Genomic DNA, 23268 nt, shown 5'->3' with positions numbered 1-23268 from the left:
AAAAAAGTTTCATTGTATTTTCACTACTTGGAATGATGTAAAAACCGTAAAAGAATGATACTGTTTTATTTATGTATGATGTAGCCATATTCAGTTATTGTCCGACCGCGGAAACATATGGTATTATTGGTACAACAATTTGAATATATCCGTTGTCATCTGTCTAACAGACATTTCATAAAGTTCAATCCAATAATGACCTTAACTTTACCACAGGTAACCCCTTGTTCAATACCATTATTGTAAGCATCAACACTGGATAACTTTACCACAGGGAACCCCTTGTTCAATACCATTATTGTAAGCATCAACACTGGATAACTTTACCACAGGGAACCCCTTGTTCAATACCATTATTGTAAGCATCAACACTGGATAAAGGAAATCACTAAAGGATGTCTTTGCATTCCAATATCTTATCAACTGAAAAAAAGTAAAATAACAAAAATATCGAACTCTAAAATATCATATAGAAAGCAAATGGCAAAAATCAAATGCAAAACGCATCAAACGACTGGATAACAACTTTCATATTTCTGACTTGGTTCAGGCATTCTCTTACATAGAAAAAATGTGGATTAAACCTGATTCTAAATTTAGCTAAACATCCCACTTGTATGACAGTCGCATACAATTCCATTATATTGACAACGATGCGTGATATACAGACATAATAAAACATGTAAAATAAAGAGTACAACAGTAAACAGTGTGATATATTCCTAATCACTATAAAAACAAACAATTAGACAACAAAGAAAAACCAAAAAGCAAATAGATGAAATACATATACAATACGAAAGTCAGGAATATAATAATTTACCATAGGACAATAACACATTGACTGGATGTATTAGTACCGAGCCACGACAATTGGATATTACCAAAAAAATAGACTATATAGTAAAAGTAATAATTTACAAAGACAAATAAAAACAGACCTTAACACGTTATTATGATGATAAACAACGTCAGTACCTAGGATCTATATTTCAAGACAATTTTGTATTATTTCTAAAGTTGATATACGGAATATTTATCAACAATGTTTTGGTATCTGCCGATGAACTTTTACAGAAAAAGAACGAGCCTTTCTACAAATGTCACCTATCCTTGATAATTTTATTTTAATAAGCGTATCCAAGGAAATAACAAATGCAGGGATTCATAGTTAAGCAACATTGGTAGACCTTTCATTTTACGAAAGAACCACTACTAAAATGATTAAGATTATAAAATAAATGAATTTTAATGAGATAGAAAGTGTATAACATTAAATACAGAACACCTGTAGAGGTGTCCAAAACAAAATGACCTACACAAAACGGCCCAATTTATGCTAAGTACACTATTACATGTTTCAAGACGAAACTGATATTCTTGTTTCGAACAACATTGTACTAAAATGTTTATGGTGAATCCTTTTCTTTTGTAAATTGATTTATGTGATCACTGTACATATTTTTATTTTCACTACACATCTGTGCCATCCAATGTTTACGTGCATAATATAACAAAATGAACTTCAGTGTTATTTTTAATCATTGGCAATACCAAACAAGTGTATTTAAGGTTTATTGTTTATTCTCTATGATTACCAATCTTTATCATGATATGATTAACAAAAATGATAGAGATAAATATTATTTATTTTACAGAGAGCAGAAAACGTGCTGTTTGTTTACTTCAGTGGTTATAGTTTGTCTGTTGTGTGCCTGGTCATATCTTTATTGATATTTACTTGCTTCAGGTAAAAACTTTCAGTATTTTAATTATTTTGTAATGCAAAAGCATTTGGATTAAACTCAAATCTAAAGAAAAACAAAACACTAGTTCACTGGCACCAATCTCTCGTCTTAGCATCGGACAGTGATGTAATAGTACAACAAAATAAAACACTATAAAAATCTGTTGAAAATAGTTTAACTCATCAGATTGATACAAAGCAGAAAAACATCTAACAAAAACACAGACCGAATGTGACAAGGTACTTATGCATCCCCAAAACAAAATAGATACTTAGTACTGATCTGATAGTACTCACAGTTGCTGACAGGTAGTTCAAAGCCAATAACAACTGATAAAAATATCATACATCTACTGAAACATATACCAGTGCACTTCCAACATCTTGTGGATTTAGTGTAAAGACGTCATAAACAATCACAGAAAAAACACGACATTGTCCAATGTTAAGAAACTGGTATCGACAGATGATAGAGCAATGAAAGATTTTTGGTTTTATTTTGATGTACTGATAACAAAGTTCATATCTTTACCAATAAAATAATATTCACAGATATAATTACCATTTTGAATTGGTATTTGAAGGATTGATAAGTTTACCTGAATAGTATCCAAATTTCCGGGTTCGTTTTTTGCAGGTACAGGCGAAATTCCAAACGAAATCCTTGTATCTATGAAAGAATTTAGTAAATAGTAAAGGTTTTAAGTTATTTTTGTTAAAACAATCCCTGACTGAATAATTTGCAAGTATCACATCGATTAGCGCCAAAGAAACATTCCCATTCAAAAAGTTGATTATCAATAGAGAACGAAAAGTAAATAACTGTGTGTGTAGAGTTTTCCGTGTCAAACTGAAATATCTTAATCTAGGGAAGAACAGTTATTACCGTTCATATTTCATTTACTTAAAGCAAGTACCTTAAGATAAGTTTTAAGTATATTAAGAAAGTTCTTTATTTTGTAATGAAAAAAAAATACCAACAAGATAACATTAAATATTGTTTATTTATCAACTAATTGCAATCTCGACGGGTATTTTCTGCGTTTGGTCAACAAATTGTGATTCATAGTAGTACAAGAACAAGTCTGCTATTAAAGGGGGCACAATTGGTTCCTATACGAATACATTCAACCGTCAAATTAAGATATTTGTTATCAAGAAGAAAGTTAATAGCTTCAATTATCTTATTAAACCTCCAGTAAGTATATCTAGCACATTTACTTTTCTCATTAAAAAACAAAGTTTAAAATGTGTTGCCGCAATAGTTTTCAATCAGATTCACCAAACACATGTCAAAACTGTCAACAAAATGCAAAGAACCACCACAAGCACGGCATTTGTCTTAAACATTAGAAAAAAAACTTGTAACACTCAATAAGTAGTTACTTCCACTATTATAATATGTTTTGTAACAAAAGTTAATAATAAGTTCATTGATATCGGTTAAGGAACTAGTTAACAACACTTAACAATTACTTTAGAAGACTTACTGGCGGCCGAGTTGAAACGACATTTTACTGGTTTTTGTGTAGTTTAGGTAACGACATTTTAATGGTTTTTGTGTAGTGTAGGTAACCAATAATAGTATGTTACCTGTCTTATACGAACATATCAAACTGTTTAAGGTATAGAACCACTAATTCGGGCCCGGTCTGAAAGAACTTATCGGGCCTATTATAGCTGACTATGCGGTTGGGCTTTGTTCGTTGTTGAAGGCCGTACGGTGACCTATAGTTGTTAATGTCTGTGTCATTTTGGTCTTTTGTGGATAGTTGTCTCATTGGCAATCATACCACATCTTCTTTTTTATGTAGAAGAAAGCAGTACATATTTTAAACAAACGCATAGTTGTATATTTGTCAACAGGTGAAACATTGGGTAGTTTTGGTATCGAACGAAAGATTGGGGACTCGGAATTACTGTAGAACACTTGTTAAGATTTCTTTTGATAAGTCATATATATATATAAAAGTATAATATTAGGGCACTGCACATTTGCCCTCTTATTCAGATTTATCAAAACTACCTGTGTTTGTTCTATCAAACTTCCGGGAACCAGTACGCTCTTGTATGCAATTAAAGATATTTAGATTTTTTCAGCACAGGTCAGGATAAGATACTGTTTAGACATGAACTGATTCCCACTTTATTTGAACTTAAGACAAAGTAGCCATTAATGCTTGAAATTTCAGAATTCATATTAACATAAAAAGCAACGGAGCTATGGATTAGTGGTTTTATACCTTAACATGAGGAAGAAGGAATTGTAACGATACTTCAATTTCTTTAGCTTTATCAATGCTATATGATATTATTATTATTATTATTATTATTATTATTATTATTATTATTATTATTATTATTATTATTATTATTATTATTATTATTATTATTATTATTATTATTCCAGACAGCTGAAATGTACCAGAGTGACAATACATAAGCATTTGTTTATATCCTACATCATTACAGCTCTTCTGTGGATATCTTATTATGCTACAAGTTCCTTCGATCCTCAAGTTTACATTAATAACCCGGTAAGGAAAACATATTATCGCTTATTAAAGTTTAGAATTCTAAGAACAAAAGAATAAAAAATCATCTTAGATACTAAGCTTATAATGTAGTACACCAAACGTGTATGTCATCTACACAAGACTCACCAATGGCGTTAAAACAAAATAGATGGTAGGATGTTGAATATTATTTAAAATAAAATGTGTTATGCCATACCAATATAAGGCAGTCTATGCCTAGGGTTCAAAAACCTAATGATTTCGAATTATTTTAAATAAACACAATTGATTACAATTGATTACTGTTCAAGTTATGTAGCAGTGCCTCAGTCTGTTCTTTACCAATTATCAAAATGAGAAAGTGACGTAAAATGATCATCTGCCCGTAATTTTCGACTACCAGAGAACCGCTATTTTTGGCTGATAATGAGTATTTTCAAAAGCTTTTATGTTCCGTCTGTCATACACAGCTGATAAAATACTGTCGATTTAATTGAACAAAAAACAACAAAGCTACACTCTGTTAACTGAAACTTAAAACCATTTGACACACTGTCGCAGGAAATTAACTTTTTTCCGTACTTATATTAAAAGATGGCTAATGGCATTATTCAACTCACAAAATATGCAGAGGTTGAAATGTCATTCTTTAGAAATTAAGAGGGGAACTGTTCAAATAACCACGAGGATTTAAGATACGATGTCATGGTCTATATCAAGAAAGATCATTGGCTTTTAAATGAATCATATCTCTTCCGCTTACAATTGTCTACAAACTGATGCTTTTAAGCGAGTTTTGAATCTTTTTGTTTAGAAGCGATGGTTTTAATTGAAAAGAAGGTCATTTTTTTTTTGATATCCGCCCCGCATCTACGTGTTCTGACGAATGATTATAAAAGTGAGATTCAAAAGAAAATAAATTTGATAATCAGTAAAATCAGAATGTCATTAACTAAGAACTGTCAAATGTGTTTTGAAATCAAATTATCATTGATATGTTTATAATTATGAAACAACTGTTCACAAAACTTTAATCGAAATACTCCGGAATTTTCACCTACGGACTATGTAAAAAATACCGAACTCCAAGGAAGGTTCAAACCGGAAAGTTCCTTATAAAAAGACGAAATCAAAAACTCAAACACGCCAAACGAATTGAAAACAGCTGTCATATTTCTGTCTTCGTATCTTTAAACGATGTCAATATATATATAATTAAATTAATTATATTACCATTACAATAATCTCATTAAATTCCAATTTGCTTCTTCCAGTCATTTCTTTCACCTTTCCAGAACTATATTCATATTATGATGCTCTTAAAAAGAAATCAATGCATTACTTCTAGGTAAAACGGTACTATTTATTCTGCCATAGGCGACAATACTAATATTTTCTAAATTTACCAGTTTTTATAATAAAAACCTGGATAAAACAGTTATGTGTGGATTTAGTACTTTATTACTCTATTTTAAAAATTGAAGCCAAATAGTATCATGACCAATTTCCACCGGAGCTTGTTTATGTTATCCAAGCCCACCGTCATTTTACACCAAATTTATGAAATTTTGGAAGCCTTTTCGAATAATTCTCTAAAAAATATTTCAATAGGTTTTAAAATTTATATTGTAAATTTACACACTGCAGTTATTCATGGATAATAAAAAAAAATGTCCCCTTACATCCAATCACAGCCCTCCTAAGTTGACTTCCTTCACCTGTCTTGGGTACACAAAAGGCCAACCTAATGCTGAGAAAATGTAATAGTACCGTTTTCCCTCTACCAATTTCGAGTCACGTTGGAAAACTAGTATTGAGAAGCTGAATAAATAAAATAAAAAAAGAAAACCAATGGATGACGACGAACAATTAAGGGATGTATTTTTTATCTACAGCGATAACAGCATTTATTTATTTCAAGCCTCTGAATTGACATTCATTGTTCTTAGAAACGACTCTTTCAAAGTGATGCTAATAGGATAATTTTGTATTTGCAAAGTACATACGATAATAAATTTCTAACACCCTAAAAATAAAGAGATCGTAACATTGGGATAATAAAACTTGACAAATGCTGTTTGTTTAACGTCTGCGTTCAGCAAACGATGACAAAACTTTATTTGCATAATAACACAGATATGTTCCCTTTAAACATACACAAACAGTGACACTAATATAAAAGGGGCTTTAAGATTTAGATAAAATTTACTTAAAAATGAATATCGATGCCTGGTATAAAAAGTAGGGTGATTAATTTTGTCGTTTATCTGAAATTACCAAATAACTTTTGTTCGTTCGACTGTCTGAATTTCCCATTCATCTGACTTGAATTCTGAGAAATAAATATTGACAAAATCAGGAGATGACCTGACATTATATACATAATAACCTAAGAATATTAATGACAAGAGAGATCCACAGCAGTCATTTTAACAACCAGAATGTGTATGATTGCTGATAAGACCCCATCCCCTTAACAACCATATGACGAAGATGTGAATTACCTTTAGGCCTCTTATTTATCCGAAATGTGAGTTATTTGCTTTCAACAATAAGCAAAACAAATGCTGTATACGAAGCTAGAAACACATTGGATTTTGTATTTTCACTCTATTAATCTATTATAAGAAAACCACTTTAACCTTCAACATGAAAAAACTGTTAAAAGATCTCTCTTATAGTTGATATTCAATTCAACCATTCATAGATTATTGTGAGTTGTATGTTTTTGGTTTGAGACTCTATCACCAGTTAAATATTTTGATAGAAAATGAAATGAAAAGAACGCAATTATGAAGTTTTTGTAAACGTTTGATTAAAATTCAGGCAGATGTGATTATAATTGGTAAGAAGGACGGAATTTTATTGCATATTTAATTTGACATTCGGATGCAGAGTGTTGACGTTCTCAAAAACAAACGAACGAACACAACGACTACTGTATAGCACCTACTTCTTTTACATAGAATGCAAGTCTAGTATATATAACACGCTATTGAAGACACAACTCTTTTCTTTTCTTATTGAAAACTATTAAAACAATTGCACTGAGAATGATTACACTCAATATTTTATTCTTTCACAATGTTTTTAAGACACCGATATCATCAAACGTTCGTGACATATAAATCAATAACCTCAGTAAAATGTTTTTAAAATAGACATTAAAAACCGTTATTCTACGACCTAAATCAGGCTACAAGCAGTATCAATTTAGATTGAAACTTGAATATCATGCGTCTTTAAAAATGCAACAGACTAGATGAGACTGTTGATAATTTTGTAATTGCCAGTTATTTTGAAGAGTGTAAATACAAAATACAAAATATATGACACTGGATAAATAAAACTCGGATGAATAACAAAGTTTTAGAATAAAAAGTTCAATACTAGTGTGCATCTTCTATAATCTTTTAGTACGACTAAATTAATAAAATATATATCTATGTTAGAAAAATACATTGACAATTGGCAGGTTTGGAATACAATGATATCTATAATAGGGCTAAATTTACCTTGTATATGTTTCACTCAAGGGGTCAAAATAAAAATAAAATGTATAAATTCTTCATTGATTTGCAAATAAAAGTGTGTATATTCAAAAAAATGGTTACACTATTTACATATTTCCGTTACTTCATAAATGGAGATTCGGTTCTATATTTTGCTGCTTATAGCAATAATTTGGCATTGAAGGACCTTGCTAGCGAAAATAAATAAATGTGTATCCAAAAGACATGTTTTTTCTTTCAACGGAACTTTCTTATACTTAATTGCATAATTACAACAAATACTCGTCAAATTCCATCAAAATTTTAGTTGAAGGCTATCATTTGATGCTTAAATTTTTAGTGATCTAAAAATAGGCGATATTATTATTGGAAACCGAATGGCACATAATGGACTTTGATACTATGAATTTAAGCAAAGATTGATAGTTATTTGAAAACAGCCTTTGTTTGAAATAAAATATAGAGGAAATATGACTCAAATATATGATTCAGTCATTTGTTTATTGTAAAAAAGTTAAATTTTCCAATGTTCATGCAGGTTTGGTGTCGGATTTTACACGTTCTGGCCCAGTATGCAACAGTTTGCAATTATGCCTGGATGTTCTGTGAAGGGTTTTATCTACATACCATATTAGTTATGACGTTCACCAGAGAAAAGATACTATTAATAATATGTTATTTAACTGGATGGGGTAAGCAATTCTAAGATGATATCTTTTAAACATAGAATTCGGCCCCTTTCATTGCATATAAACTTTTTACAAAATAAGAATCCAGAAATAGACATACCTACCATAATGAAATACTTCGGCAGCATTTTCATTTTAAGTACTTTTTGTATAGAAACAAACCATATGCAACAAAAATAAAATAACAACAACACCGATCTCCAAGGAAAATTCGGAAAGCCTCATAAAAAATGTCAAGATATATTTGTAAACATATATTTAAATATGATACAGTGAAATTGATTGTTTTTCGTTTTGTTTATTCATAGGCATACCAGTGATTCCAAGTGCAATATATTCAGGTTTGAGATCATCTAACCCAGTGATTGATAAGAAGCAAGTATTTTACCTGATAGTTTCAGATTGAGATATATAATTAAAACTATACATTTTGTTAATGGTTTAGTTTTCATGAATCATTATTAGGGTTTTGAATCAACGACAATAATTAAAAGTTGGGTCGATTCTATTGATAACAAATCTCAGGTTCATTTTAAGCCGTACGTTCTTGTAAAAGTTCGTAATTATCCTACATGTAGCTGGATAGTGCTAGTTTTAATGTTTCTATTTACTTTAACAACATAAAGTCTTGATAGGTAAACAGGGGGTTTGTGTGTCCGTAAAAATGGTTAAATCCTGCAACCTTTTATGCCTGTATAATGTATATACAACTAACAATGGTTTCTAAAAATATCCTGTATCAAGTCAGAAGTATGGCAGTTGTTATGAAATAGTTTGATTCTATGTATGTTAGTGTTTTTTTGCACTTCAGTGTTCTTTAACACTAAAGCATTTATACCCTGTTCTTTCTTTACCAAACGCATCCTCATTCTCCAGTGAAATCTGAATCTAGTGCTCCTGATCTTACTCGATTTACCTTGCACAACCTTACCTATTTTATTGATTTATATTTATACTCGTCTTGAATATGCATAAATATTTCCTACCAAACCAAAAATCAATAACTAAAAAACTGTAACGAACACTCCATGAGAATTTAAAATATAGAAAGTTTGTAACTATTCTTTTATATCTAATATTCATAAATGCATTTTTTAGTTGCTGGCACAAAGATACATACCTGAAATATATTTTTTCTGGTCCAATTGCAGTTTCACTTATTGTAAGTTGCTTCAGATATTTCTTAAAGATAATGCGCATTACACTTTATAAATATCGTGTGTCTGAAGTGCTTTTCTCAAACAATAAACTGTGGAACATCAATTAACTAAAAATACTATTCAATAGTATTATTTACTATTTACATAACAATGTTCCACAATAAAAAAACAGGACAAAATACTGGTTTGTAATAATCAAATTGAACTATTTAAAAAAACAATTGTGGTATATAAACACTAATTTTCTTTATTTTAGTTTAAATTACCTATACATATCTCACAAACATGTAAAGAAAAAATAAATCAGAATGTAATTTTGGTAAAAAAAAATTAATTGTAATAATAAGTTTTAAACAATTGCAGGTGAATTTTATTTTCCTAATTAATGTGCTGAGAATTTTGTGCTCAAAAGTCAGATCTATGAACCAGCAAGAGTCCAATCCTATAAGGTATGTTTTAATGAAAAACATGTTTTAATAAACAAATGTGTGACGTGTGTTTTGGTGTGAATTGATATTAGGACCGCATCATTTAAAGGGAAATATGTATAATAAACTCAGTTTTTGTAGTGTTATGGAAAACTGTAACATATTATTAGTCATATGATATTGTTACTTGATTTATTTGTTTTTGAGTTTTGGAATACATTCTTATATCACGTGCTGCTCTGCCATTGTTAACAATCGCACAGAGTCTTCAGATGGACATATTTAGGCTGTTACAATTTACCTCCGACATAAATTCTCACGTATCGTAACTTTTGTTTCAGAGTCAAAGTCGATTTATCTAGGTTGAAATTGAATTAAAAAACCGACAGAACTATTTTACCAATATTTATTCATAAAAAATAACATATGACAGTTATAGAAAATATATCAAATATCAATTTAGAATTCCGCAAAATTCCATAGCAACAACTTTACAATTTAAATTGTAAATTAAAATGGCATATGTTTGGATTGATTATTAGAAAGATTCAACACATTTTTGCTAGAGTTACTCAAAAAATAGTTAACGCAAGCCATACAATTATTGTAATAATCGCATCATTTGAAAAAAAAGATAACCATATGTGTTTAATTGAATCGCTATAACTCATGCAAGTCGTACAGTTAATCTCATTTATATTTCATTTATGATTTCCACATGCTCTTGAACGTTTTATTTGTTAATTGTATCCTCAAGTAACGCTCGGAATAGAATTCAAATATAACTTTCTAAACCATGTGACAAATTATCAACAAATAAATGGATTGCATGGATTATTTCTTAAATATAACATGAAGGAGGTGTGGTATAATTATTATTAAAGAACTATCCACCAGAAACCAGAGGGCGTCGATATAAACCGTAGCTCAGTATTAATAATTAAGATAATCACTCGAATCAGAGTAGTGCTCATTTTGTTTTATCTTGATATCTTGTCTTATTGATTTTAGACAGTCATTGAGAGCTACATTGATTTTAATCCCCTTGTTAGGGGTCCAGTGTTTTGCAATACCACTGCGTCCCGATGAAAGTGATGAGTACGGACAATATATTTATGATATGATCTCAGCTTTTCTAGCATCATTCCAGGTATAAATTTTTCAGTTTAGCCGTTCATATTCTAACACACATATATTGGCATATATATATATATAAAAAAAGAAGATGTGGTATGATTGTAATTGAGACAAATGAGACAACTCTCCACAAGAGACCAAATGCCACAGAAATAATTATATGTTTGAATTAATAATTACAACGTATTTATTTTTGATCAAGGATATACAAAATTGAATAAGTAAGAACTGCGAGCCTTTGAAATTACTTATCAACGTTCGTAAGTTGCTGTAGGTTTTAAAATAATTCAATTATGCCTTGAAACAGTTTTTCTAATAGTTGTAAATGAAAACCTGTCTTCTTTTTCTCGAATGAGAACAACAGAATAAGACTTAAGAACCAGGTTTGTACTTGACTCAATTTACCCAAAAATTAAAACTAGTATACCGATATAGGAAATAATCAAAAAATACTCGTCTTATGATTAAGTACGCGAAACGCGCGTTTCGTCTACGTTAGACTCCTCAGAAGTATTCGATATAAAATAGTATAGGTTTAATATTAATAAAGATGCAAATAGTATTAGAAGTAAAGGAGTAGTTCTACCAAAATGTAGATATAGGTTTGCATACCAGTGTTTTGTGTAGAAAATAGAAAAAGACTAACAAACAAACACAAGTACTCAAAGCAAATCATAGAAGTTTAGACGAACAGATCATTTACAGATAAATCTTTTGATTCTAATTTTAACTGAATTCAAGAAAACAAAGTATGCAAGAGTCATATCATATTTATATAACAACGCTATAAATATAGCCCAAGTAGGTATTCCTGAATCTGTAGATTGTAAATACTAGAAGCCGACAGTCAGCGACTGTGTCACTGATATGTACATACTAGAAAATAATTCACCGATATTTTTGTCGTCCTGAAAATCATGTTTAAAAAGTAAAATAACAAAAGTACCAAAATCCGAGGAAAATTCTAAAAGGAGAGTCTGAAATCAAATCGCAAAACCAAAACCTCAAACACATCAAACGAATGGATAACAACAGTCATATTCCAGACTTGATACTGGCATTTATTTGTGACAGAAAATGGTGGATTAAACCTGGTTACCTGGTTTTATAACTAGATAAGCCGCTTACTTGTATGCAATCGCAGATAATGCCTTTATATTGTAAATACATAAGAACATCCTCCTGTAAACAATGAGTTAAGCCGTTCAGTTTGAATCAGACTGCACTCAGTTTTACTGAGGATTATATTTTTGCATAAAATTGACAAATGTTCGTTAATTCCGTTATTTTATTTAATTTGTCAATGACATTAATGATAAACATTTGAAATTCTCAAATCCTTATAATAATGCAATGTTGTTTGTATTATAGAATTTTGTAAGGAAATCAGTATTCCTACATTGTACTTAACTTGTTAATCATTATAACTAGAAATAGCACATAACAAAAACGTAACTGATGTTCTATTTTAGGGCTTTCTGGTGTCATTGTTGTTTTGCTTTTTAAATGGAGAGGCAAGTACTCGTATTGTTTGTTATATATCTGAGTTATAAAACATTTTATAGAATTAAAGTTATCTTACCAAAAGCAGAAACACGAATCGATTAATAAATGTATGATATATTAAAGTCAATAAGTATGTTTATGTTGTCTGGTTTACAATTGTATGGCTAATAATGGTGTTTGTTCCAATTTCATAGTTCATTAAGCATATTAATGTGATAGTGCAATCGAAGTGTTGTGTTCAATGACCAAATAATCTTGTTCATGATTATTTGGTGTCTTTTTTTATCGTATTCTTCGTTCAGTCACTGATCAAAGGTGGATAATTCAGGAAAAAAACTACCTCAATTATAATTTCGATTGATGCGACAGCAAAAGTATAGAGTCACACCAATGAATGCCGCTGCCCTATGATGTCAGGAATAAATTGATATTGTTGTCAGATCTAGACATATCCAGTCGTGTCTGTTGATCTGGTTGATAAATTGTGTAATTACAATTCAATATTTTAACTTGTTATATGTTTGGTTGTAGCTGATTGTCCTTCGTTGTAGACCTCATGAATACCTAACCAGTAGATAAAGGTCTGACAACATCATGGTTTCTGTATTCATTAATTAATGCGATCTTCTTTATCTTTTAATTGTTAATTGTCTAATTGCTACCTCAGTTTGGAATTAATAAGTATTGCAATTTTCATTGTTATCAAATGTAATATCAGTATTTAGTACAAATATAATCTTAAATCAATCCTAATTCTATCTTATTTTTGATAAATAGTTTTAGTCATTCAAATGGGAAGTCATTCTTTGTGTGCTGTTTTAGAAATTCAAATGTGATGTTATTTTTTTTTCCTTTTTTACTATTTCAAATGTGACGTCACTTTCTGCGTTGATGCCTTGACTATTTCGGGTGTGTCTATTTGTTGTGTTTGATTATGTTGGTTTATGTAATGTATCCGGTTTGTTTTGCTTTTTCCTGTAATTAGTTAATACTTCAGTTGTATCATGTATATCTTCTATATAGTCATTTTATAAAATTTACTGTTTGCAAAAGTATAAATTATTCTAAATAAAAAGAATTTTCGTATCCCAAGCAGAAACCCCTGGCCGTATTTGGATCAGCTTTTTAACTTTTGCTGTTCAACTTTGTACTTGTTTTGGCTTTCGAAATTTTGTATCTGGGCGTCACTTGTGAGTCTTGTGTGGACGAAACGCACTCCTGGCGTATTAAATTTTAAATCTGGTGCCTTTTGTTAGCTATTATTCGATTGTTTCTTTGTCCAATATGTTCTCCTATTTATTTGTATTGTAGTCCTGTTATGTGGTGTTGTCATTTTAATGTTATATTTACCATTGCCATTAAAGCGGGAGGTTTGGCATGCCACAAAACTAGGTTCAACCCACCATTTTTTCTTTAACAAATGTCCTGTACCAAGTCAGGAAAATGGCAATTGTTATATTATGTTCGTTTCTGTGTGTGTTACATTTTAACGTTGTGTTTCTGTTGTGTCGTTAGTTTCCTTTTATATTTAAGTGTGAATTCACATTACTATAAGACGTGGGACGGTACTTTTCTATCCCATATTCATGTATTTAGTTTTGACGTTATATTTGTTATTCTCATTGGATTTTGTCTAATGATTAGTTCGTTTCTGTGTGTGTTACATTTTAATGTTGTGTCGTCGTTCTCTTATATTTAATGCGTTTCCCTCAGTTTTAGTTTGAAACCTGGATTTGGTTTTTTTTCTATCGATTTATGAGTTTCGAACAGCTGTATACTACTGTTGCCTTTATTCATTATGCCGAATGTTCTCATTTTCTTTCGTCGCTCATTATTTCTATATACTGGATATCCTTCAACACACTCATGGATGTCTTCGGTGGTAATAATTGTGTTGTGCGTCTTTAATGCATATAAAAATTTAGCAATTATTTCTATACATATTGTCATTTCCTTTTAACATAGCAGTTATATACCAAATAACAGCGCAAGTAGTGTTTGCTGAATGATGCGTGTTTTCTTGAGACAGTAAAGCAAGACCATCTGGTTACAGGAAAACATACATTAATAATCTTATATTTGCAGGTATTATTTTTGATGAAAAATCAATATGTTCTGGTTCGTCGACGTATGAGTCGAACAGAGACAACTGGGAAGAGTTTCATTTATTCGGCCGTTCAGCAAGCAGACGCAAATGCAAATAGGAAAAAGTCGATTCAGTTGGCAAACCAAAAAATATACTGTAAACCTGAATTTACTGGAACAACTCAACCGCAACAATCAGAGGTAGATATATATGTTATGCTTAAAAAAAGAAGAAAGTAAAAGTTTTCTTTATCTATACATCAAATAATCATTGCAATTACGTGAAAAAAAAACAGTCAAAAATATATCTATTAGGAACTGATATTTAAATAACCAATTACATAATTACTAGTAAACAGAGAGGACACTACTTTAACTTAGATGAAATAAAGAAGAACTGGCTTAAATAGATTTGAAATTGACATAAGCAATGTATGTATTTCTCAAAATGATACTTCTAGGACAATTGGTTTTTGTATAATAAAGTGAACAAAGGATACGTTGGGTATACATTAATGAAACAGTACCAAACGGAGAAAATATTAAACAAAAATAATCGGAGGACCTCATACTGTCTTCAACAAAAGACAGGTGTCAATATTATGGTTCGAGCTCACAATATTCTCGAGATTAAATACACAAATAATAATCAGGAACTATCAGAGATATGCTATCCCTATTCTCAATATAACAAAAGATTTAATATAAAAGAAAACCAAGTCGTAAGTGTCTATTCTTTTATCTGGCATATACATCTATGGCGAGGGTCAACTAGATTTTAAAGATTCAAACTGTAATTATACTATACTTTCGTGAAATTCACCTAATGAGAACAGAAATACAACTAAGACTATGACAACCCGTTTTGGTGAAATTTAATTGTTTCTATTTTTGGTTTTTGGTTCTAAAATAAAATTTATGCCTCGTTATGCAAGTTTTCTGCAAAGGTTTTGTTTGGTGAAAGTATGTCAACTTTATTGAAAGTAAACATCATGTTTACAAACTATTAGTAAATTGAAATTAAATATATCCTAAATCATAAATTGGACGCTCAATATTGCCTTCTTTCTTAACCGATAATAAAACACTGAATAAAATATATGTTTGTTTCAGGATCAGAATTATTTTTTGGACCAGACTACAGATGTGTGAAATTATTTATAAAAAGTGCCTGTAAAGCAGGATAAACTACAACACGTTACCGGAATGATAATTCTACGCTTTACAAATATGTACAAAACAAGACATTATATCAATAGAACAATATATATGACATATACATAAACATTTGTCTTATATTGAGTTTGTATCCTGCTGACATTCCGTCCATATCTACTATAGAAGATAAAACTGTATCTTTAATATAATGAATTCTAGACAATGTTTAAATGCAAGGTCTGTACGATTTTGCTTCATAATTTACCTTTTGTAATATCTTGTTTTTCGTGCAAAAAATAAGAAATGTGTAATGGATTGTTTTCAACATAAAACATTTTTTAAATTAGTTGAGAGGGGGAGTTAAGAAACTTTTGACACGACATTTGTTGGAAAGAACTATACTTCTAATAGAAAATAGAAGTGTTCACCTCCACCCAGGAAATAAAACGCTCAATATTAAAAAAAATAACTGCATATTTTATATCAGAAATATGTCAAGTTGTTACCCAAAACACTGTATGATGAGAATGGCTGATATTTTCAAAATTGATAAAAACGAATATTTTGGAAGCATAGAAGGCAAGTTTCTATAGTGATGGTCAAATATTACGTTGCAATGTAAACGTGTGTTTGAAGATTGAAAATCATGTTGAGCTAAAAAGTGTATGTGGAGATTTAAAATCACAGTGCACTGAAATAATGACTTCGAAGATTGAAAATTACGTTGAACTGAAATGATCTCTTCGAAGATTGAAAATTACGTTGCACTGAAATTATGTCTTCGAAGATTGAAAATTACGTTGCACTGAAATAGTATGTTGAAAGATTGAATATTACGTTGCACTGAAATAGTGTCTTCAAAGAAACATAATGAAGATGAATGCAAATACTAAGCATGGAGTTGAAATAAATATTAGGAACATGATTTCTTGGAAACCTTTTTTAAACATCTGTTTTCTCGTTAAACTGCTTTGTTTCCTTGAGCTTTACTTTATGATAATGGCTATAACATACCGTCCCATGAGATAAAATGACAAATGAAAATTTCCAATACTCCATATATGATATATTTGCAAAATGACAACAGACATATATAAAGTGGTATAGTTTGACAAAAATATCGTTATATAATTTAATTATTAACATGTTAACAATATATACATATACTACGGTGTTTAAAATTAGTCTACATATTCATGTTACAACATAAATATATACAAAATGAATGTTTTATATATTTGTTCCATTTAATGTGTTTTTTAAAACTATTTTTGAAAGAATTCCTTCACTGCAATGCCAAAATGGAGTAGAACGTGGAGTAGCTATTAGGAGAATGAACAGGATAAGTTTAAACAAACATACTGTCTCTTTACATGTTCGTTGTCAAAGTCCCTTCAGAAGCGAAATCGTCGACCTGTTTAGTTGAATTAACAGTCGTGAAGTCTAGCATTTTCTTCTTTCGGCAACATCTGCAGCATTGGAATAAACGTCTTATTACTTGTCTGTTAGACTTCCGAATAATCAAGTACACAAAAGGGTCAATAGAAAAATTGAAGCCAGCTAACATATGTATTTTTCCCTTGGTTGTTGGCGACATATGCACACCTAGCAAAGTATACATAACCCAAACCTGAAAATATATGTATAATATGCATCTTTATTAAATACAGCTGTAGAATGAAAATAACTCAGACGATGGAATAATGTACATTCGTTTTTTTAAGTTATTTTTTGTTCAAAAGCTTTTGATTTTCAATTTTATAAAGGACTATCCGTTTTGAAATTCCCTTGGAGTTGGGTAGTTTCCTTGTCTTAAAATTTCATAATATATTAGAAAGGTCTTTATTTAAGAATTGAATGCTGCTTTTTGTAAATTTATTGGGGTGTAAAAACGTTGACCGAAGTACATTTTGTATGAAGCGCGGAAGCGCTTCATACTAAAAATGTGCGCACGGTCAACGCTTTTACAACCCTATAAAGTTACAAAAAGAAGCATTCAATACTTATAATTACATTTTTTAGCTAGTATCATGAAAACACGATTTTTATCAAGTTTTCATTTAATTTACCTGTGCACTTTATTGTGGGACCTCGTGTCATCATGAATGATAAATGTTATTGTCTAGTACAATTGTTTCAGGAATAGCACGTGATATGCAGTTAGCCAATCAGAATAACGTATTATTATGAAACATACATCTAATGTAATTATAATAAAACCAAAAGCCTATATTAATTTTCTACATCCAGCTGACCTTTAAATTTGATTTTTACACATTTGGGTCCGGCGTAAATATAAAATTTCAATCCTGGTATCTATGATGTCACTGCTGGTGGAGTTTAATCCCCAGAGGGTATTACCAGCCCAGTTAGTCAGCACTTCTGTTTTGAGTAGAGTTATCATTAATATGTTTATAATTATAAATTAACTGTTAACAAAACCTTGAATTTTTCGAAATTCTAAGATTTTTCTACCTCATGAATAGATTTCCCTTAGCTGTATTTGACAAAACTTTTAGGAATTTTTGGTCCTCAATGCTCTCCAAGTTCGTACTTTATTTGGCTTTTTATCATGTTTTGATTCAAATGTCACTGATGAGTCCTTTGTAGACGAAACACGCGTCTGGCGTTAATATAACCTTTCAATCCTGGAATATATGATGATGGTATCATAAACAAGTTTCAATTAAAATGAGAGGTTATATGTAATCAACTATCTGTGTTATGTAAAAAAAAAACAGGTTTTCCGAATTATGAATATTAATAAACCAATATGATATAACATAAGGTGCAACAAAAGACAGACGTTTTTACCAAAATGCCTAGGTCTGATTATTTAGAAGTCTACCAAATTTTTTAATGTATAGACACAAATGGTCAATTATCTGCAACAACACCAAAAATCATGCATGCCCATAGTCATTCAATAAAATTAGAATAATCACTTGTGATTTTTTCTGACTTAATAGACAACATTAACAATGAATATAGGAAACAAGTTACTAGTATGTATTTGATTGGTTGACGTTCACCTTCTTCAACATGTTGAAGATTTACCATCTCATACCAAAGACACACATTTCGGACATTGTCGTATTTCACTCTCGTCAGACTGTTGACGATTTACAATATCTCATCAAAGACTGACTACCTAAGAAAACTGCAGACCTTCAGTCATCCTTCAGTCGATACCACACTTCTATCTATGGGTGTCGCCACCTTCTACGGGAATATTCCACATGCAGATTGAATTGATGCATGTTAAGACGTTTGGGATTACTGATGAACAACAACTTTACCTTTAATAGAGATCATTACTTACAAATCAATGGAATCTCATGAGATCTCAACTCTCCCCCCATAATTTTAGCCAATATAGAATAAAGAAACACACAGCAATACCCACAGTAAAACTAATTTCAAAAGAAGTCCATAAATTCAAAAAGGACAACTAGCAGTAACTGACATGCCAGCTCCAGACCTCAATTAAACTTATTGAAAGTGTATGTCACCCTCCCGTTAACGGTTAAGTATCATACCATCATAAATAGTATGAGAAAAAATATACTGAATCATGTCAACAACTGGTTATAGAATAAATGTGTTTGTTTCTGATGCAAAGATCATACGAATGAATCAAAATAAATATCAAAATTTTTTAATAACCAGACAACAGTATTGTTACTATACCACTTCTGAATAAGTCTGTTTAAAGGTTTAGTTATTTTTTAAGGTGAAGGCTTACATTTTTGTGATTTGTAAAGAATGATTCCATATGAGATTGGATGTGAAAGACATAAACGTGTAAGATGTCTGTATGTTAATTTATATTTACGAATGATGTTCTTGTACCAATGATAAAATTGAGTAAATGTTTTGACGAGTTTGATATAACGAAAACCCTACTGTAAAAAATTCTTAAAGAAGAACGATGAAACGTAAATCGCAGGCAGAAACAAATTTTATACATGATACACAGAAAATATGAACAGTTAAGCATTTTATGCAAATAAACATCAATTACGATTCCAAAAAATATGCGTTGTATCATAAAGTAAAACACTGTTATTTTTGGAGTATTATCTACAAAAAAGTTAAAATCGTTATCTTTAGGTATTTGTTTATAAAAAAACGTTTGATCGTCCCTTTGGTATGAAGATCATCTTTTTCCCCTTATTATGCTTGGTCGGTCTCCTTTATATTCGACCCTCCTAATGTTTTGTGTTGTTATCGAACGTGGTAAACAAAAAAACAATAAAAACTTTAAAAAAATATTTTTTACACAATTTTAAGCAATACATATGATCAATTATCAAACAGTATGCATGACACACTTATTGCTCACAATAAATCAATTTATAATGTACTTACGTTATATGGTGCCCAACAGGTAATAAACACACAAGCCAGAATGATAACGATGACAGCAAATCGTAATTCTACAGCTTTTGTGGACATATTACTTCCGCTTTTCTTCTTTGCTTCTGCATTTCTATGTCTAAGTTTCATCACGGTTACCACAACAATGAAATTACAAATTGTGATTAGGCTTATCAGAACTATGCCAGTTGATGAAAATAATATCAAGAATGTTCTTTGCTTAGATTCTTTTAGGAATTGAAATGCCGAGCATTTGTATCTGACAGAGTCTCCTTTTTTAACAGCATTCCACATGCTCCCAAGTCCAAGATGTGGCAAAATGCAAATACATGCAATACATATAAATCCTAAAAAGCAAACAATAGACCAAACCTTTTTCGTAATTTTCGAACGGTAAAAAAACGGGACGCTAAATGCCATAGCCCTATCTAGTGCCATAAAAACACTGATAAGTCCAGAAAAAATCGGACAAAATGTCTGCATGAAAACTTTAACAGCGCATATTTCAAAAGTGTCTATGATACCATATCGATGAAGGTTATGCCATAGACAGGAAGTGCACAGAGCAATTAAGTCAACAAAGCATAAAATGAGCAACAGAAAGTTTGTTGGTATCGTTGAGTACCTTTTCTCTAAAAGAATAAAAATCATGGATACAATGTTTGTTGTGATTCCAGGTATGTAAATCAAGAACAGTGAAATATAAAAAGAACTAGACATTCCATTCGATAAAACTTTAGTCAAATTCGTGGAAATAATGTTAGTGCTGTTAATTGAATCATTTAGAAAGAGGTCCATTTTGTAAAACTTATCCGATTAGGACAGCGATATCAATTATATGGTCCTATGTATTGTATTCAAAGGTGTATATCCAACATACCACTGACGAATGAAACATCATTCATACAAAATGAATATTCATTTTATTATTTTCATATTAAAAACCACAAATCAGATCGTGCATATACGAAAATTGACAAGCATTCGCTGGATAATTAATTATTTGATGAGGATTCGATTAAAAATATAAAATATCGGATAATCACATTATTGTGTTGCTTTTCATAGATCTTAGTTCCGGTGACTTTAAAAAGGAAGATAATTAAGATTAGATATTTCACACTGCTGCGTTACAAAATTTTTTTTTACGAAGCAGAGTATAAGATTTGAATTTTAATTGAAAACAAGGGAAAACCCATGCAAATATATGTAGTATGCGATTAGCAAAATATTTGAAAAACATATTCAGTAAAATACCGAACTCCAAGGTAAAATAAAAAAAGGTTAGTCTATAACAACTTACAAAATCAAACATTAACATTTGGTTTTCAAAATATACCACTTGATAGTTTTTGGGATATATTACTCGATAGTTTTCGAAATATATTACCTGATAGTTTTCAAATAGTGATTACGTTTCATCAGTATTATTACGTAGTTGGTGGATATACCAAAGACATCTATACATTTTATCTTAAAGACGGTAAAGATGCATTGCTCATTTATTGTGAAAGTTAACTCATTGCAATACATCATTTTCTATCTTAAGAAAACAAATAGAATCTCGTGTAATCTTTTTTTTCTAGTTGTTCTTTATCATAACTCTTTTTTTGTCTCACTTTAGTCCTAATGTTTGTCGGTTATATTTCGAATTGTTTTATTCACTGTTCAAAATAAAACAAAAATGATTATTAAGAAAATTTAAGAAAAAATCTGTTTTTTCTTAATTTTTTGCACCGGATTTGTAAACTTGCAAGTCTATTTTGTATAGTGTGATACATGTACGAACTGTCCTCCAATCAGTAAAGTGTCATATATTGATTCCATTAGACATTATACTGTATCATAGATTCTCAATATAATGCGGGAGCGCAAATAATATAAAAGCTGTCTCCTGGAATAATCTAATTATTCCCTTTTGAAATCTTTTTACCTTTAAAGATGAGATTAATTCAAATGATTTCCATGAATAGAAGTTACGTGTGTTTGACGTTCTGAACATCCGTAGAACGTACGTTTCTGTTTTCCTGTGAAAATAATACTAGTGGGTTGTCAATGAAATAAAATAATATTTCAAATATGACACAATTGTCTCTATTATATCTATGAATCTTAATGGTAAGATGTGGTATGAGTGCCAGTGAGGTAAATCTCCATTCAAGTTACAATTTGTAAAAGTAAACCTTATAGGTCAAAGTACGGTCTTCACCACGGAGACTTGGCTTAAACTAAACAGCAAGGTACAAATGGCCCCGAAAAGGATTAGTGTAAAACCATTCAATCAGGAAAACCAACTGTCTAATCTATATAAAAAACGAGAAACGAAAAACACTAAGAACCCCATCAATAAACGGCAACTACTGAACATCAAATTCCTGACTTATGACAGTTGCAAACAAATACAACGGGCTTAAATTGTTTAATACATTCCAACATTACATAGAACAATAGTGTAACATCGTACCACAGAAAACGACACTATGAAATAACAAATCTTTTATATACTATATATATTAAATATTCTTATTAATAACCTTCCAATACTCACTACTGTACAACTTACAACTGTGTGTTCAATCCAATTTATGAAGATAGTTTTAAAAATCATAAAAAACAAAGTTCCTCTCCTTAGGAATTCGTTTTAAAACCACATTTAAATACCTTGATTTGCAATATGTTGCTCCAGTTCAAACTTATAAAAAAGGGGCGGAAGACACCAGAGGAACAGTCAAACTCAATAGAAAAAAACTGACAACGCCATGGCTACCTATGATGTAGATGTCCACCTTTGGAACATTGAAAACCAAAAACGACATTAAATAAAATGCGGCGAAAACAAAACCTCCTTTTAAGTCAGCAATACATGTGATTTTCTAACAGTTTATACTGATGGATAACAAAAGTTGAGACAGAGTGTCGTCTGCTGTTGACTGTGATGACTGGGCTGCAA

At 30.5% G+C, this 23268-nt stretch overlaps 2 protein-coding genes across 3 annotated transcripts in view; one reads left to right on the top strand and one right to left on the bottom strand.

Moving 5' to 3' along the window:
• LOC139513654 (calcitonin gene-related peptide type 1 receptor-like) overlaps positions 1-17160 on the top strand; it is a 38388-nt gene extending 21228 nt beyond the window's left edge. For both annotated transcript variants that reach the window (XM_071302341.1, XM_071302343.1), the window contains exons 5-14: positions 1659-1750; positions 4158-4284; positions 8314-8467; positions 8773-8839; positions 9563-9626; positions 9988-10073; positions 11064-11202; positions 12662-12703; positions 14781-14981; positions 15894-17160. In XM_071302341.1, coding sequence (XP_071158442.1) covers positions 1659-1750; positions 4158-4284; positions 8314-8467; positions 8773-8839; positions 9563-9626; positions 9988-10073; positions 11064-11202; positions 12662-12703; positions 14781-14981; positions 15894-15932 — 1011 coding nt within the window. In that variant the 3' untranslated portion in view covers positions 15933-17160. The remainder of the gene's footprint in view (positions 1-1658; positions 1751-4157; positions 4285-8313; positions 8468-8772; positions 8840-9562; positions 9627-9987; positions 10074-11063; positions 11203-12661; positions 12704-14780; positions 14982-15893) is intronic.
• A 96-nt stretch (positions 17161-17256) lies between these two features.
• LOC139511119 (prostaglandin F2-alpha receptor-like) lies at positions 17257-20801 on the bottom strand. Its single transcript, XM_071297692.1, has 2 exons — positions 20310-20801; positions 17257-17568 (listed from the first exon to the last, which is right to left on the bottom strand). The coding sequence occupies exons 1-2, from the start codon at positions 20799-20801 to the stop codon at positions 17308-17310; spliced, it is 753 nt and encodes a 250-aa protein (XP_071153793.1). The 3' UTR covers positions 17257-17307.
• Positions 20802-23268: the final 2467 nt, after the last annotated feature.

This window comes from Mytilus edulis, chromosome 2, assembly GCF_963676685.1.
Source record: "Mytilus edulis chromosome 2, xbMytEdul2.2, whole genome shotgun sequence".
Taxonomy (NCBI): Eukaryota; Metazoa; Mollusca; class Bivalvia; order Mytilida; family Mytilidae; genus Mytilus; species Mytilus edulis.
The sequence above is the reverse complement of the archived record's forward strand: the minus strand, read 5'-3'. Positions and strand labels throughout refer to the sequence as shown.

Bases quoted from the DNA above. Each gene is read 5' to 3' on its own strand.
- LOC139511119 (XM_071297692.1), bottom strand. From the start codon at position 20,801: ATGCAGACATTTTGTCCGATTTTTTCTGGACTTATCAGTGTTTTTATG. The intron at 17,569-20,309 runs GTAAGTACATTA...ATATATTTTCAG, and splicing joins CCTGTTGGGCACCATATAAC to GTTTGGGTTATGTATACTTT.